At 33.7% G+C, this 17,590-nt stretch overlaps 1 protein-coding gene across 1 annotated transcript in view; it reads left to right on the top strand.

The window, feature by feature from the left end:
- The window catches only part of LOC145692175 (methyl farnesoate epoxidase-like), a 52,873-nt gene that overhangs the window by 10,480 nt on the left and 24,803 nt on the right, over positions 1-17,590 (top strand). The window contains exons 2-5 of the mRNA XM_081767473.1: positions 7,682-8,100; positions 10,798-10,900; positions 14,968-15,151; positions 15,332-15,446. Coding sequence (XP_081623599.1) covers positions 7,682-8,100; positions 10,798-10,900; positions 14,968-15,151; positions 15,332-15,446 — 821 coding nt within the window. The remainder of the gene's footprint in view (positions 1-7,681; positions 8,101-10,797; positions 10,901-14,967; positions 15,152-15,331; positions 15,447-17,590) is intronic.

Below are 17,590 nucleotides of genomic sequence, written 5' to 3'. Positions count from 1 at the left end.
AAACTGCCAAATCATACGCACATTTCAGAGAAGAAATACTCTATGTATAAATCTTTCGTACATAAAAAAATCAATAACCTACTTTCGGTATATTTCAATCAATATTGGAAATTCCGTTTTCTATTATTTTAACTTCCAACCATTTATACTCTGAAAGGAAATCACAGCCATGTTTAGAACAATTACGGTAAGAGTATCGGCTACTTTCATATATCTCCACCACAATTCATTAAAGTACACAGGATGTTTCAAAACAACATCGGCAATGTTTCTGAGCTAATTTCTGACATTCAGATAAGACAAAAAGTAGAGGCCAACCTGGGTGCACACATTCTTCCTTTCGGCGCCATGACCAACCAAAAATCTGCCAGAAAATGCAGAAACAGTCATAACTCGAGAACAAAATGTAGGATCGAAGTGTAGCAAAAGGAAAAGTTTTTAATCTTAGATTCCATTAATGTGCGGTTTGGTGTGGTGGAGAAGAGGCGCAATGCCCCAAAGAAACTGAAAAATTCCTGGGATATTGTATGAAAAGTTGGCTGAGGAAAACTGACAAGAATCAAGTGCATTAAGTCAACGAACATAATTCTTGCTACATTGTCCAAGTCAGAAGAATGCTGTTAGAATTCCTGAAAAGAAGAGATGCACATGTTTGATTAATCTAATTTGCCTCAGAGCAGAATAAATTTTCCGAGGGGAAACTACTCTTCCCATAGACATATTTTATAAGTGTATAACTTATCATTTTTGGAAAATACTGATATATGTGTTTTGCAAGGGAGCACAGCTTTTGTAAGTGTAATTATTAAGAATGCTTTGTATTTTATAACCAATCCTTTACTTTAATCACTCTCTCATCTTTCTTCCTTTCCTCTTTTTCTTTTATTTTTTTAATTTTAGAAAGTATCCCTTATGTGTTTACATTCCTGAACTAATTCACTACTATCATACGAATTCTAAGTTTATTACAAGCAGTATGTTAGCCTGTTCTCCTTTTCCGTCTTACTCTTATTAGTTTTCCTAGTAGAAATTTTATACACATGTTTCGTTCGCGATGCCCTTCCACTTTTCATGCCCTCACACGGGTTTTTAATACCCCGAATTGAGTAAAAGTTACGAATCAGTGACAACACCAGACAGGAATAACAGGACGAATGTCCGCTTCATGTGATGACGCCTGCCTGCTGCAGACAAATTGTATTACGATATAGGTGAAGTAATATAAAATTACACTTTTCGTATACAAAATTTTGCAGTCTCCTGCCTTTTCCTGCCCTTCCGCTTACTCCCACCTAATTAATTAAAACTGGCGTCGTCACAGTTAAGAATACTGAAGTTAGTTCCTGTATCGATTTATCCGAATTTAAAATACTCTTCACTGAATATTTTCTAGATTAAGAAATAGTTACAGACCCAGAAGCAATCGATGAAATTTAGTTCACTATTTTTTGTTGACTGCGTAGGTATTGAATAAATGACAGAAATGCCTGCTAAATTGTAGTGTGAAATATGCTAATATAGAATGTGTACAAATACATATCCTCACATATTAATATATAGATCTTATCTAATATGAAATGAAGTAACTTGTACTATCCTGCCACTATGTTTTTTTTTACCATGCAATGAGCCTCTTTACTCAGTCATTTTAGAACTATTTTCCTCGTTCCTCCATCAAAAGAAATTTACAAAGACTAATAATGATAAAAGACTTACCAATTAAATTTAGTCTGTACCTTTAGCCTTTCTTACAATCAGGCTACAAATCTAATTCTCAGCCTTTCGAAAATTATGAGCCCCACAGACTCCTTCCTTACAAATAATAGAAAAATATAGCAATGTATTAAAATCTTAATGGTGCCCATCGACAAACTGTAGGCAACCCATGAAATATGTAATTAAATATTTCAATTTAATGATCCACAATTATGTTCTTTAGGCTAAGGGAGACAATCATTAAAGCAAGTGAATGACGATATGGTAGAATGAGAATGTGGGAGGAAATTTGAAGTATTCCGAAAAAAAAACACACACACAATATGATGACGTCCAACACAAAATTACTTGTCTGGGGAGTGGACCAGGGATCCCAAGTACGAGATGGAAGCTTTTTACCACTGAGTTACCGCCCCTCCCAATCCCTGAGAGACACAGGCGACCAGTTGAGAATAACTCAGAAAAACTTACTTACCGTTACTTAACGAAACTCTAATTCCACATTCTGATCGTGTGTACTTCTTGTATGTCAGTTTATCAAACACAATATTTACTAAGCCGATACGTCTGTCAGAATCATAGTGTTTCCTCCAAAGTAGGGGCACGGTGACTTAGTCATAGAGCGCTTACTTACTTCTATATCTCTCTATTATTGGATCGGATTTGAGTTTAGCATCCCTTCAATAGCAAAGTTATATGAGATATGTAGCTACGGATTAACTTGGGATCCGAGTTCACTGTGCTCCCGCTGGGAATTTTAAAAAATAATCGCAAAATGATTTTTTTTAATATTTTGTCAAACATTAGGATCTATGCGCGACTGGAAGATGTCAACCAATTTTGATATTTTTTATTTATCTTTGTCTATATAATTCGCAACTTTTCCGCGCTATTACAACTTCGAAAGAAAAAAATGAGTTTTTTTCGGCCCACCGTAGTATACAGCTACCCACAGGAATATAGTAAACTTTCAGATGCATTTGAATATTAATGAAAATCGTAGCACACTCTAGCCCGTAAAGAATTAACGATAGCTGAAAACTGAGTTCAGGTTCTCGGTTCAGGATACACCCTAGCCAATATTAATGTGTCACATATCCTTTCCATTTAAAGAATGCTGTATGATATCCAAAGTGGCGGAATCAATCTTTGCTACCACAGTGTCCACATCTCCACTCAGTGCAGTTTTTGCGGCAACACCCACTTGGAACATTCAATTTCATACCGCACATTATTACTGGATTGGCCCGATACTTTTTCCTACCCCATACATATTATAGAGAAAAACTGTACTGCATTTTAGAGAGAAAAAAACTGTACTGACTTACATTTATCTGCATTTGTCGATTGTTTGACAATAGGGCACTTGGTCGTAAAAAACGGAAAGTGCATGCTGTAGCATATCACAAAGAAAGCTTCTTTCTTTCACAAGACTATCTATAAGTCATTCAGGGTGTGTGGTTTAGTATGTCGCACGTTGTCCATAATGCACCCTTATACAGGGTAACCCAGGGGTGATAGATAGGAAAATCTTGCAAGTCATTCGGTCGTTGTGGATAGCTTTTTAAGTAAGTATTGTCAAAGTTTAGTCCATAGTGTAGCGAAGATTCGTCCTGATATAGCTACAAGTGATCCAAGTTGTATGTAGAGACCAGATAACAGAAAGAATCTGTTCTCCATCGAAGTTAATACAGCTAGTAATTAATAGCAAACACACGATCATTATATCTCTACTGAATATTCGTAACATTGCACATTAAGAGCACCCTATAGCTTTATATCTTTAAAGTAACAATAGTAAATATGCTTACTAGTTAAAAAGTTAAAACATATTACACTTACTATTAATATACGTGGCAACTCACTCTACCATATTTTACAAATGTAAGCATAAGAACAAAAACGAGAAGAGCACAACGAAGGCTCTCTTTATTACTTGCCTGTCCAGATACATTTTTTTAATAGAAAAAAGTCAAACTTAGCACATGCTATCCGTAAACGAATGATGGTCTGTCAAAAATTAATTTAAATTATCCTTTGCAGGAAGATTCTAGAACCAATTTTATGTGACACACATATCTCTTCCTATTTACAATTATTGTGTGGTGTACAACATGCGGAATTCAAGATGGCTGAAATAATTTACACTAAATCGTTTAACGCAGTTTCTACATCAAAAACAAATTCTAACATTTGCTTTTTCTTCGTGAGTGCGTTACTGTCCGGTCACGATAATTTTTCTATTATATAAATATGTAAAACATAGCATACACTGTCTGAAACATAAGATGTCAAAAATGAGTTCACATTCTTCTTTGTGGGAATATTCAACCCTATTTTGAAGTGTAAAATCATAATATTTTACATTTAAAACAATATTGTGTGATATGCAATATGGCGGAATTCAAGAAAGCTTCCATGGTTATCATACTCCAAATAAATGCAGTTTTTTTGCAATAATATCAATTGTAATGTTTATTCGTCCTCCGCCCACGCATGTCGTTATTATTTTTGTTCCAATATTTTGACTGACCCTGTATACAGATCCACATGAGTTTTCTCACAGCAAAATAAAATTAATATTTTCCGTATAATATTTTTCATACTATACTTTGATCCAAGGGCAGAAATGAAATTTTAGAACTTAGGGGAAAGTCAATAATAGATCAAGTTTAATTGGGATATATCACGAGAATGCAAAGTCAGAAAGACGGGAGTGCAAACAAACTTTCATGGAGAACGATTTGAACGATGGTGATTGTTGCATAACAATCAGCATCCAATGAAGAGTAACATCATTATTCAAATTTCCTATTTGTTACTGAGAACCACGGATATTTTTCCTTTTTTTACACAAACGTTTCAACTTACTAAGGGCCGACTTTTCTTTTGTGTATGCCCGATTTCCATTGATCTCAGGCTTTTATCAGTGGAACCGTATTTACCGGGCCCTTTTGAAGCAGGGCTTTTATGACGCGGAGCCCTTTTCACCCGGGCCCTTTTGATATTGTGCTTTTTCGTCCGGTGCCCTTTTGACCTGGAACCTTTTTGAGGCGGGTCCCTTTTGACACAGTGCACTTTTCTTGGCTAACCCTTTTGACCCGGGCTTTTCTGACTCGAGCCCGTTTTTAACTCGGGCCCTTTTGAACGGGGCCGTTTTGACTCAGACATTTCTGACGCAGGTTCTGTTGACTCGGCCCATTGTAACGGGGGCATGTTTTCCTCGGGCCTTTTTGTCGTGGGGACGTTTTGAGTCGGACACGTTTGTCACGAGAATCTTTTTGCACCGGTCCCTTCCCACACGGAGCCGTTTCGACTCAAGCCCTATTGTAGCGGGGCCCCTTTTGACCTTTCTCATTTGACGCTAGGTTGTTTTAACTTGGGCTTTTCTGTCCTCGCCCTTTTGTTTTATATATATATATATAACATACATATAACACAGCAGTTGAAATGAGTGGGACATGGGGCGGGTATGATTAAATTGATGATCGATCGATCCAGCGCGCAGTAAAATTAGTTACGACACTGATCATATCTCTTTCTTTCTCTTCTTTTAACATCATGTCAGGAGATGAATGTTGTAACTAATAGGATACAGCGGCGATTTTAAAAAGTAAGATATATACACTATCAAGGATATATGATATGACTTTTAACTTAATATACACCCCGTAGGGCAATAAATCGAAAAATTTCATATCGGACTTTTTCTCACCCCCACCAGCCCACTGGAAACAATCCTGCAAGCGTTAGTGATTATCATGTTGTTTAGTTACTGTATTGTATTGTCCAATATACGGAATAAATACTTCTTTGTTTTATATAATAATAAGAACCTTATTTACATTTATTACTTCCTTTGATTTACGCATATTCACGTTCAGCGTAATCAGTTTCCATTCTCAAATAAGGACAGTGAAGCGAAAGAATTAATTTACACACACATCAAAGTAAGACCAGCAATAAAACGGGGTAAGAAGAAAACTTCCTGTGCGCACCAGGGATCCAACTGATCCGCTCAGTTTGTATGTAGATGCCTTACCAACTACCCTATCAGGGCTATATATCGATCTGTATAAATTATAAATTAATCTTCGTTACTTTCTGATAGAATTAAATGAAAATAAAAACATTTTAACTAATAAAATATTCTTAGTCATATTGCAGGAGAACGTAGTTAAAGAAAACACTCAAATAGCAAAAGGGTTGTCTAAATATTTCCACTAATAGTAATGCTCTTATTATTTTAACAGTTTAGCATGCTCACTCGCCACTCCCTCACGGACTGCAGCTTAATACAGAAACCAGAAATTACTTTAAAAGTACGGAAATCGAACCAAACAGCAAAAGAAGACAAAACTGGAAAATTTTAATAACCATAGTAGATTTCACTGAGAAGAATTCTCGTTTCAAAAATACCGATGTTTTTCTCATTCAACTCGATGCAAAAAGAGACAAAATTGAAGCATTAAATCGTGAAGTCAAACGCACAACTCGGACGCTTATCCTTTCGTAATAGCGGTGTATTTCTGGAACATATTTAGTGTGGCTGGTCTCAGAGACTGTTCTTTTTTTAAATTTCGTTCTGCTATGAATTTCCTTCTCATTATTAAAGCTAAATAAGGTTATATTAAATTATTATCACCTTGATCAATGTACAAATATAATCATTTCTATAAAGGACCGTAAAACTACTTTTTGAGCTGTAAGTGAAACATTCACCGGTAAGCATCAGATTTTGCATGATGGCACGAAACAATATAATACCAATGAAACTAATATTGTTTTCATTATTTTCTCACCTTCCTCTAATGATACACATTCTTATGAACATTATATGCAAATATCTATATATCTATATATATATATATATATATATATATATATATATATATATATATATATATATATATATATATATATATATATATATATATATATTAATTTTCCTTCCACAGATCCTGTGAATATTTCAACTGGGAATATGACCAAATAAACGTAATGTAGTCTACCAGAGACCTTATACTGACGTTCAGTCGCAACGATAATCAGAAACGCACTGACACAAACTCATATGACATTAAAGCACGTTGCGAGAGAGAAAGGTATTATGAATTTCTACACTCGTCAACTGTTACGAAAAAAATAAACAAATGAATACTAGCCGGAATCTGAGACCGTGCTACACCTATGCTGAGCTAATATAATAGCAACTGTGAGTCACATATAAAGGCAATTACGGTCATAGTCAAATCAATCGTGATCGCTAAAATACTAACCACACTATTTCTTCTTTGCAACTGACAAAAGCAAAGCTTACGCCAGCCTCAAGGACGCGCATATGATTACATCACTTGGTAGCTGACTTAATGTTACACAAGAAAACTTTATTTACTATTCAACCCGCAAATGAGTTATTTTAATACATTATAATTTCACATGTATTTCAGTTTTTTAAAACAAAATTACAATACAAAAATTATAGTTTTTAAATTTGAAAAACTATACATTAGAGCCTATATATATCTCATTCACAATCCTGATCCTCTATTTTCTCTGCATTACAATTCAATGTGCATCGTAAACCATAACATCAGGAGACCACAAAAGTCAGAATATTAAAGTAATGAACAGTAGTTATTCACATAAGTTGATTCGGATGATAAAATAAAGAGTGATCGCATGTAACACACTTTAAAGTTAAATTATTAACACACTTTATATAACTATTGACTTTCAATACTATACAAAAACTAATTAATTTTACTTGAAATGCGAATATCGTAACGATTAAACGGTTCATAGAAATTAAAAGAAAGTATAATGATTATAACCTATATTACCTTCTTGGGTTACAATTTCACATTACGATATCATTAATTGAAAAGCATTTAGAAAATTAAATTTATCGCTATGGTAATCTACAAATGGCTTTTCATTGTAAAATATAGTATATTTATTTCAGGTTTTATGTTTCGAAGTGGACAAATATGGCTGGAACGTAAGCGATTAGTCTTTAAAATATTTCGAACACTTGGATTTGGAAAGGATACCATGGAATCAATGGTTGCTGATGAAGGATCACGTTTAATAAGAATGTTGCAACAGAGAAGTATGGAATCTGGATCCAAAGGAGTTGCAATGGATCATATATTCCATATACCTGTTATCAATTGTCTGTGGAGATTTATTGCTGGTCATATTTTCAGTTACAGTGACCCCAATTTACTAGAAATGATCCATCTACTCGAAGAATGTGAATCAGTAACAATGAAATCAGGACTAATACTAAATGCATTTCCATTGCTTCGAAATGTTCTACCAGGATATACAAATTATACCGCTCAAATTAAGATAAAGAAATTCTTCGGTGATTATATCAAGGTAACGATAATTAATTTAAATAGTTTCTAACGTAAACAACAACACATTCTTCGTTGTGTTTATGAACTAAATTTAAGTCCACATTTGAATAGTTTATTTCAGAAATCCGTCATTCTTTGTACTTTTGTACGGAATAAGTTACTGATACTCTAAACACACACTTTACTTATTAAATCAGTCGCCTGCTATGGCGTGAAATTGGTTATTATTAAAACCGAAGTGTGGTTATTCTATTGTGGAAATTGTGTGTGTGTGTGGAAATTGGTTATTATTGTGTTTAGTACAGAAGTGATATCACACAACCTGTTTCTGCAGTAAATGTAATGTTCACCTATCTTGACAACACTGCACTGCTAGCGACACTCGTTGTGGTTTCGTTTCAGTGCACTTCCTTTGTGGGTTTTTCCCAACTGTCATCATTGTGAAGTGTTGTGTGCTGCTTCAATTAGTGTTGTTATCAGGGATGTAATGGGGCATATACGGGAGTATATGGTGTATACCCACTCAATAATCTTATAGCCCATCGTATACTCAGCTCGAATTTACGAAAGAACGAGCGTATACAGGGTACGTATGTGCTATATTTTCGAAAACGGTTGAGCATATGCGCACCAAATTCTAGCAATACATAACTGGCTGTTATAGTACCCGATGCATAGATTTTCCCGTTCTTTGGTTGCAATGCCTAGTAATAGTTCTGACAGTGAATTTCCAGCAAAAAGGAAACGTAGTGTCTCCAACGAAGACAAATACCAAGAAAATGTTATACGAAAAGCAAGAGTCAAGAGGGAAAAATACGAAAACTATAAAGACAATATGATGGCAAGGAGATCTATTCCGGATGACATTTTGTGCCATTGTTCAGGTAAATACAGTTTTTACATTAACGATGAAATATAAGATTTGGGAAATATTTCTATGGATGAGATACAAGAAACATGCAAGATACATATTTGAAAACATAGGTAGGGAAGTAAAAAGTCAAACACAGGGGGAAAACAAACAAAAGTGATGCCGGTGCCAGTGAAACGTCACATTTATTTAAAAGAAACACAAGTTTCAGTACAAAGTAATAATTAGGAATACGCATGAGACGAGTCGAGACAGGATTTTCCTGACAACATTCGAGCCGAGACACGGCTCTGCCAATAGAAAAATATACATTTTTCGAGTCCAGACATCAATTTTACAGTACATTTTCGAGACGAGACAGCCACAAATCTTTTCTCGTGCTTATTCCTAGTAAGAATCAACCGAGTTCTTACTGCAATTTGAAAAAATGAGTTTCTACAAATCTATGGAGTTTCTCAGAATCCAGTTGTGAGGTCGACTAACTTATTTGTTCAGAATTAAGCATGTTTTGTAGGACTAATGTGATTACCGTTTTAGTACAGGTATGATAGTCTCCTAATCATATTACGACAGTTCATTTGATACTCAAATACATATGAATAGTTAGTATTTTTTTTATTTTTAAAACATAATACAATAACAAATATTATTACGCTTGCAAACTTCACGATTTCAACCGATTTAGTTTTATTGCTGAAACCCGTTAACTGTTTTTTTCATATAAATTGTTATTACTTACAGAATAACTAATATAATCTACTTGGAAGTAACATCCAATTATCTAGCAAATTAATTAATAATACTCCCCATTTTGCGGAACGCTTAAATTTGTTATTATCACAAATATAATGTATATTTCGTTTTCTCTTGTTTCAAAAAGTGCATTTAACGGGTTTCTAAAATAAACGATTCTTACATTCTGTACCAAATTATGGACATATTTTTGAGTCAGTTTTCTCAATTTGAGTAAGGAAATAATGCCTGTTAATAACTTCCGGATGTCCGTGGACACATTTGTGGTGCATTTCATGGAGTTCTGCAATCTAATTGTTTACACAATAATTGTTTCTCTTCGACGGAAAAAGATACGAATAATCACGTCCATCATTGACGGCCATACCAGAAAACACCTTCGGTGGGTGAAGGGTGGTTAATGTGAAGAATTTACAAACAATTCTGGACATGGACCACAGTCCTGGCCATTTACTAGTGCACTAGTTGATTCACTAGAAAATCAAAAGTGATTATTGGATACAGGAAAGCTCCCCGGTATCTTATTCTACTGAGAGAACTACACGTTTGCAGATAACAATCCTTGTTTTCTGGCATCATTTCGTTCGGTACCCAACAGTCCAAATGCTTTCATTTTATCGTTCTTGTTGAGCTACTACGGGACAGATTTATGGATGCCATGATGTTATTATTCGTGGTTGGATGGGGTATCAACTACGATTAATAGTTTCAATATCGCACTCCGTATAGCATAAACGATAAATGCTTTGTTTTACCGTTGATTGTTATAGAGTAAAACGTACCAGATAGCGAAAAACGGTTTACTGCAATTGATTAGGATTCCCAATTATACACAATATTCTAATATCTCTACGAAAATTAAAAGTGGTGTAAAAATACTACAACTTCCGGTTCCAATAATCATTAAGAAAATATCACACCATGAAAAAAGGAATTCCTTCACGAAGTGCACACGTATTATTATTATTATTATTATTATTATTATTATTATTATTATTATTATTATTATTATTATTATTATTATTATTGATAATGAAACACTGTACGAAACTGTATAATGCAAATAAAGTTTGTATTAATTTCCTATTCCAGAATGTGTTTGAAAATCACAAACGAACTTACAACAATGATAGCTTGCGAGACTTGATGGACTACTTTTTACAGGAAATGGAACAGGAAAATTCAATCCTAACAGGTGTGTATACATTTTTGTTACTGCCATACTTGGGAAGATTGTTAGGTTAGATAAAACCAGAAACACGTTTTCCTTTTCTAACTGGCTTATTTAGCTTGAGAGTTACACATATTAATTACTAAATTTTGGACACAAATGGAATTATAAGGTATATTGCTGAAAAGTAAAGTGGTATTTCTCGTTATGGAATTAGCTCTCTGTAAATATGGTATAAGTCTATTAATACTAATATTCAAGTCAATAAAATGTTTAAATCTATATCTTACTTATTTTCTGTTAATCCGTAAATACTTCCAATTGGTTCAAACATGATTATTAATAACGTCTTATTTATAATCAAAAATTATTCAAACACGAAGGTTATTAACTTGTAATATATATTTTTAATTGTTAGAAGCTAATTATTAGAGTAACATTTTATGGTTATCCACATTAAATTCAACTTCTAACCAACTTCTTCACGACTTCTAATTTATATAATATTGTACTACAAACATTCGTTACTTCATTATCGTCACAATTTTATTTCCCGTCTATTGGCCTACCCTGACCTTTGCCACTTGCAATGCTTGCTCCATTTCGTATTTCTACCTTTTTTTCGTCGCTGTCTATCCGAAATATCAGTTGCAGTGTACCTAGAAACATTACTTTGTAATATGACGAAAATTTAATATAGAAGTTGGTGAGTTGTATAGCTTTTCAAAAGGAAAATAAAGAAAATATAAACATAAAGAAGAATCGCCATCAATAACAATAATATTAAATTCTATTTACAGTTTCATTTTATCAATTATTCTCGCCAGGAACTCGAATTTTACATTAATTAGTAGAGAGCATCTCATATAGCCTCGCTGCTAAAAGGAGCGTTAAACTCAAAATAAACTCAACTCATTATTTCAATTACATGAATATGTTTTGTGATACTATAGTTTTGTAATTATTCCTCAATACTCCAAAATCATTGAATATTAGGCGTCTCAAAAATAACTGGAATGATTTCACTGGCGATATTTTTCTTTGCGAAACTAGTGAAATTGCAAACTACTTGATTTCCTTTTCAAACTAATTCCCCTTCACTCAATCACAGCTTTCCATCCGTCCCTGCCAGTCCCATATCGACTACTGGAAAGATTCTATCTGCATGTTACGAATTTTCGTTCTAATTTTTTTTCAAATGTTTTCCACAATTTCCAATTATATAACCTTGGTGATCTTCTTCGGTTTGCGGAATAGTAAAACCTCAGACAGGACCAAATCTTATAAATGGTGGGGTTGGTCCTGGACACCGATATTCGTCTTGGCTAAAAACTGCTAAATCCTAAAAGCTGTTGGATGTTTCAAAATACTCGAAGGCCGAGAAAATCCAAATGATTTTTTTTCATGACAAGCTGATTAACCATTATCAGAACACTCGTCCAAAGAAACCACATATTACACTTACTTACCCGTTCCGTTCCAAACTCAGATCAATTTGCTTAAGCATGCTCCCCGGGATATTTTTCTCGTATATCTCCTGCCGATAGATGAAGGTACATATATGTATTTGCAAAACATCATATTACATGGTTAAATAGCTCGCATAATAGGTCAAGTCTAAATAGTTTTCAGATAGATCTTTCGTGTAAATAATCTTCTAATGAATATATTAAATGAAACTATTGTACTAATTTTAAAAGACATACATTTTATTGTATATTCAATGAGATTATATGAACTTTGTAACAGTTTGCAAGGTTTGTACTTGCTTTTCATACTTTAGAATTGGTATAAAGAAAGAACTCATATAAATAGCATTGCACATGTTTCGTTATATTTCTTACATAACTAGGTTAATGGGCCTTAAATACCGTCTTTTTCAGAAGATAAGCTGGTAGAGAATTTTTGATGTTTTCAAAAGTACGTATAAAACAATTTGCTGAGATATTTTCTCTTCAAACACACTTGTGAAAACTACAAGGCCTGTTTTGTAAATCTGTACATAATTTGTGTACATATAATGAAACACAAAAGATGTACTAGTTCTTTGCACCAAGCTCCAAGATATGGATTCGATATATTTTGTTACGCAGAATATACATTTCGAAACCCGAGAAAAATCAATCTATTGTTTTAAGAGGAGAAAACTTAAGCGATTTTGGGTATGGAGGATACACGTAAAACAACTATGGAGAACAAAATATCTTAAGTGAGCCCAAGGGTGTAGATTTGATATAGTTACCCAATATCCTCATTTCAAAATCCCACTACGATTAGCAGTGTCAATTGCTTTCTATGGCCCTAGCGATTTCGGATAGAGGAGATACACGTAATAGTTAAGAAATAGTTCTTCTCAGCAGTTCCCAGGGTGTAGGGTATAGATTTTGCACATCCAACAATTGTACAATTGATATAAGTCCTCGTTCGATAGCGTATTAAATAGTAAATACTCTCACGCAACGCAAGATAGTCAATAATTATTTGCAACATATTTGGATTGTGTTAATAGCTGTCTCTCTTCATATATGACACTCTTGGCTGATTAAGTCAGCGTTGAGCTTACTGCAGATACTTGTATCAATTTAGATGCACAAAGTTAGCACAAAGGAAAACAGATACTTTCTTTCCAGATATAGACCTCCAATTTGAACTACTGTACTTAATTTGGTCTCCGTGGGCGGAGAATGAGTTCTCCAACTCGTATTTCATGTATTCTACATCATATTCAGGACTTCCTTGGCGCGTTCAGATTTTTTATGGTTGTGCTTTAACATTTTTTGAACTGTTGTCATTTTTATCTCCGATTTTTGATATGGATGAACGGAGAAATTCTTCTTAACGACAGTGGTTAACTTTGTATTAAAGTTGTTAATTGTCTATAAATGAATTTTAGTTCTACATACTCCCTGTACACAAACCTATCTATAAGAAAATTATTAACTTCCATACTCTTCAACGATCTCAGCTCGTTCTTAAAGAAATATGATGTTCACTGTTTGTTTACATTGGTTGTACTGTTTTGTGTTATCAAAAAATGAATTAATTGAAAGAGACATTTATGAAATCTAAGACATGCTATATATTATCCCACTGTATTCAACATAAAATCATATATATATATATATATATATATATATATATATATATATATATATATATATATATATATATATATATATATATATATATAAAATCTCAAAGACGATTTTCGTTTTTAAATTTTCTATTTTACAGGGTATAAACAAATGCATATTGTCAAAATATTTAAGTGATAGAAATCTGAATTTTACTGGTTATAAATTTAAAAATGTATTAGTCCCAATTTGCATATGTGCGTAATTTAGTTTATTAACAAACTGGATATTACTACAATTATTATAACTACTGAATAATTATTATAACTTCATCGATTTAACGTTCTGTTGTTTAGTATTAATCCTTAAACTGTCTGTAACATTAGTTCATTCGTCGGAAATAGCACCATAAAGTTAACTATACATTTCTTCTTGGTTAGTAGAATATTTTCACAGAGCATTTTAAATCCTAATTATAGAGTAATCCATCTCTTTGCTATACAACAGAATTGCTTTTTCTGTGTGGTCAGATGATCCGGTTAATTGCAGTTGGGTTAACAGCATCGGGTTGCAGATCATATTAACAGCATCGAACACATGCTGTTATTTCGTAGTGTGGTCGTATGTTTTGGTCTTTGACGTAATACCGTACATTCGCAATGACATCTCCAAGCTAATTGCTTTTTCTGCAGCTTCTGAGTAAGCTTTCGGTTCCTCAAGGATGGTAGAACATTGCAATCGATTGTTCCAGGTTTAACTTTTTCCGACACTGAGAAACTTATCCATCTACATTAGCTCTAGAACATCTATCTCTTTAAAAACAGTAACCGTTACAAGTATGATAATCGCGAATGTCCTTAATTTGCCCTAACTGTAGACAAAACCCTGCTTCACATGTGGCAAGTACGATTTGGCTACTGATGGTGTCTGAAATGAACTATCATAAGAGTGGAGCAACATTGTATAGAAATCTCACCTTTAATAAACCATAAGTTAACATTGTCTTACTATTTACAGATTTAACTTCCATTGATATAATAATGGATTTACTATTTGCTGGATTGGACACTGCAAGCAACACATTAAGCTTTATAATATTGTACTTGGTGTTATATCCCGAGGTCCAAAAAAGGGTCCGAAAGGAAATAGAGGAAGTTGTAGGTATAGACAACTCGCCATCATTCAAAAGTCATATGAAAAGGTAAGAAATAAAAATATGATAATTTTATATTAAGTAATTCTAAAATATAGTCAGAAAACCTATATTTATACTTTCTTTCCCTTCGAAATATAATTGAACACATAACACTATCATTATTTTACTATTGTAATATACTTTATTTTAATCTTACTAAATATATTGTTATCTTCTTGTTTTTAGAATGCCTTATACAATTGCGTTCATACATGAAGTCCAAAGGATGATACCGATTGTACCGCTTGTTCCTAGAATGGCAATAGAGGACCTTACTCTTTCGGATTATAAAGTACCTACGGTAAGGAAATAAACAGTTAAATTTGCTTAGATAGCAGTTTATTCTTTTATTACTGATTAGAAACTTAAAATCTAGATCAACACATTCTTAAATATGATATACACATAACCTGTTTTGAACAAAACTCGAACATCAAACGAGCCTGTACAGCTTATGTTGATCTTAGTTTGAATGCGTTTGTAGGTTCCGACATACTAAAGAGAAACTAAAAAAATCCCTACTGTTGACAGCCTTTAGGTTTTCAGGTCCTATCAGTCGGTGTGAGGCACTCACGCATTTGGGTTGATACAACTTAATTCATTGGTTCCCTTTTATGCATTTCTACACAGTAATTTTGTCCTTCTAATTTTCTATATATTTTTTAAATTCTTTTCACGACACTGGATGCATGAAGTGATCCAAACAGTATCTATTAAATATGAAGTTTCACTCATCTTCCTTCTTACCAAATTATGTTCATCCCACGGGAAGCAATATTCTTATGCTGCTAGGTTTTTCTCAAGTCCCAACGTACTGAATACTATTTAAGGAAGCCTTGAACTTCCTGCTGACTGTAGGACAGTAACAGATCATCAGACAGAAGGTACAGTGAAGTAATGTAAGCACAATCCCTGTATGTAGATTATAATGTGTCTGCTGTGCCAGACTACAATCGTTATGGAATGAAGTGATTTCCAAACTGGTGCATATAATAGCAAGAAATTCACAGAATTTTCTATCGCACGTATACTTAAATCCCACAGTTAACAAGGTTTTCCAGTGTCGCCTACTGGTAAGGCGTCAATTACCAGTGAAAAAGGAATCATTAAATACTCTACTTATTTAACGTTAGAAGCAGGATAAGGTTCATATCTTCGACATTCATTATTATCATTGACATATGCTTTTTATTGTTGGTGTGGGAATAAAAAGAAAATGAAAAACAATTATGGTTTTCAGAATTAAAAGTCTGTTCTGTTTTGGTTTCGTTTGTGGCTGTATATTGTAGATAAGTGATAAATTACTCAAGTCACAAGTGGTATTATCATATTGAGCGATATCTAAGTAATAAGGTGCGCAATTTTCTCGTCTACAGTCTTCATCCAAAAGAGCATCTGTGTTCCTGTGGACTTTTGTGATATGATCAATCATGTCCTGCTAAATTATTTTCACACTTATCAGTACTCCACTTTTCCGTTACAGTAATCGCAATCTCGTATCGTGAAGAAACCACGATACGGTAGTAACTTTTTACTCTATGTTGGTACATGGGTCAGAATCTTTCAAGTACGTCTTGCACATGATAAGTTGGCACTAACCGGCAGTAAACTTAGTCTACTATGCGAGAGTATGTTGTCCTTGACGAAATGATAATCATTAAAAAATAGAAAAAAAACTTTGAGAATTTATTACACCCTTAACAGGAAAATAACGTAAAAAGTAGATTACTGTTGAATATACACATCTTTTGATATACTGTACCGTATATTTAACCGCCTGAACGATGGACACTAGCTCAACATACAAAATATTATGCCTACATACGTATAAATTAGAATATCCAATTTTGGCTCGCAGTACAACAGTAATGAGTTTCGGCATGGAAGCTGTGAGGCTTTAGTAGTTACCTGGAGATATTCCACCCTACATCAGTAACACAAAAATCACTTAGCCCTAGTAAATTATGCTATGAACTTGAATCTGATATTTAATGATATACCTTCCGAAAATGTAAAATTCGGTTAAGTCGAATGAGTTTGTGAGCCATTGTAGCAATTGAATTAACCGCTGTATTTCTTAACCAATTGCAGCACAAAATAAGTCTTATGAAAAGGAGTATGATCCTTCTGAAACCTGCACTGCTCACCTGGAAACATGGCCAGAATGTATAGTTACATGATCAGTAATGCCCTCTAGGCAGCTAGAGTGAAGCCGCGCTAAGAAACCTTTGACAACTCTCACATAAACTGACACTGACACATTTATTTTCCATAAAAATACAACAAGAGACATTTTCTGGGAAACGAATCACCAATATATTAAAACAAAAATATTACTTAACATTATGCCTGAAGAAAGTATCTGTAAAAATAAATAAACTAATTAGTATTGCGTTATGATTGCTTACAAAATCGTAAAGAAAACAATCGTTACTTAGGGTCTTA

This window comes from Thermobia domestica, chromosome 8 (assembly GCF_964235325.1).
Source record: "Thermobia domestica chromosome 8, izTheDome1.hap1.1, whole genome shotgun sequence".
Classification (NCBI taxonomy): Eukaryota; Metazoa; Arthropoda; class Insecta; order Zygentoma; family Lepismatidae; genus Thermobia; species Thermobia domestica.
Note: the sequence above shows the minus strand (reverse complement) of the source record. Positions and strands in the feature narration are given on the sequence as shown.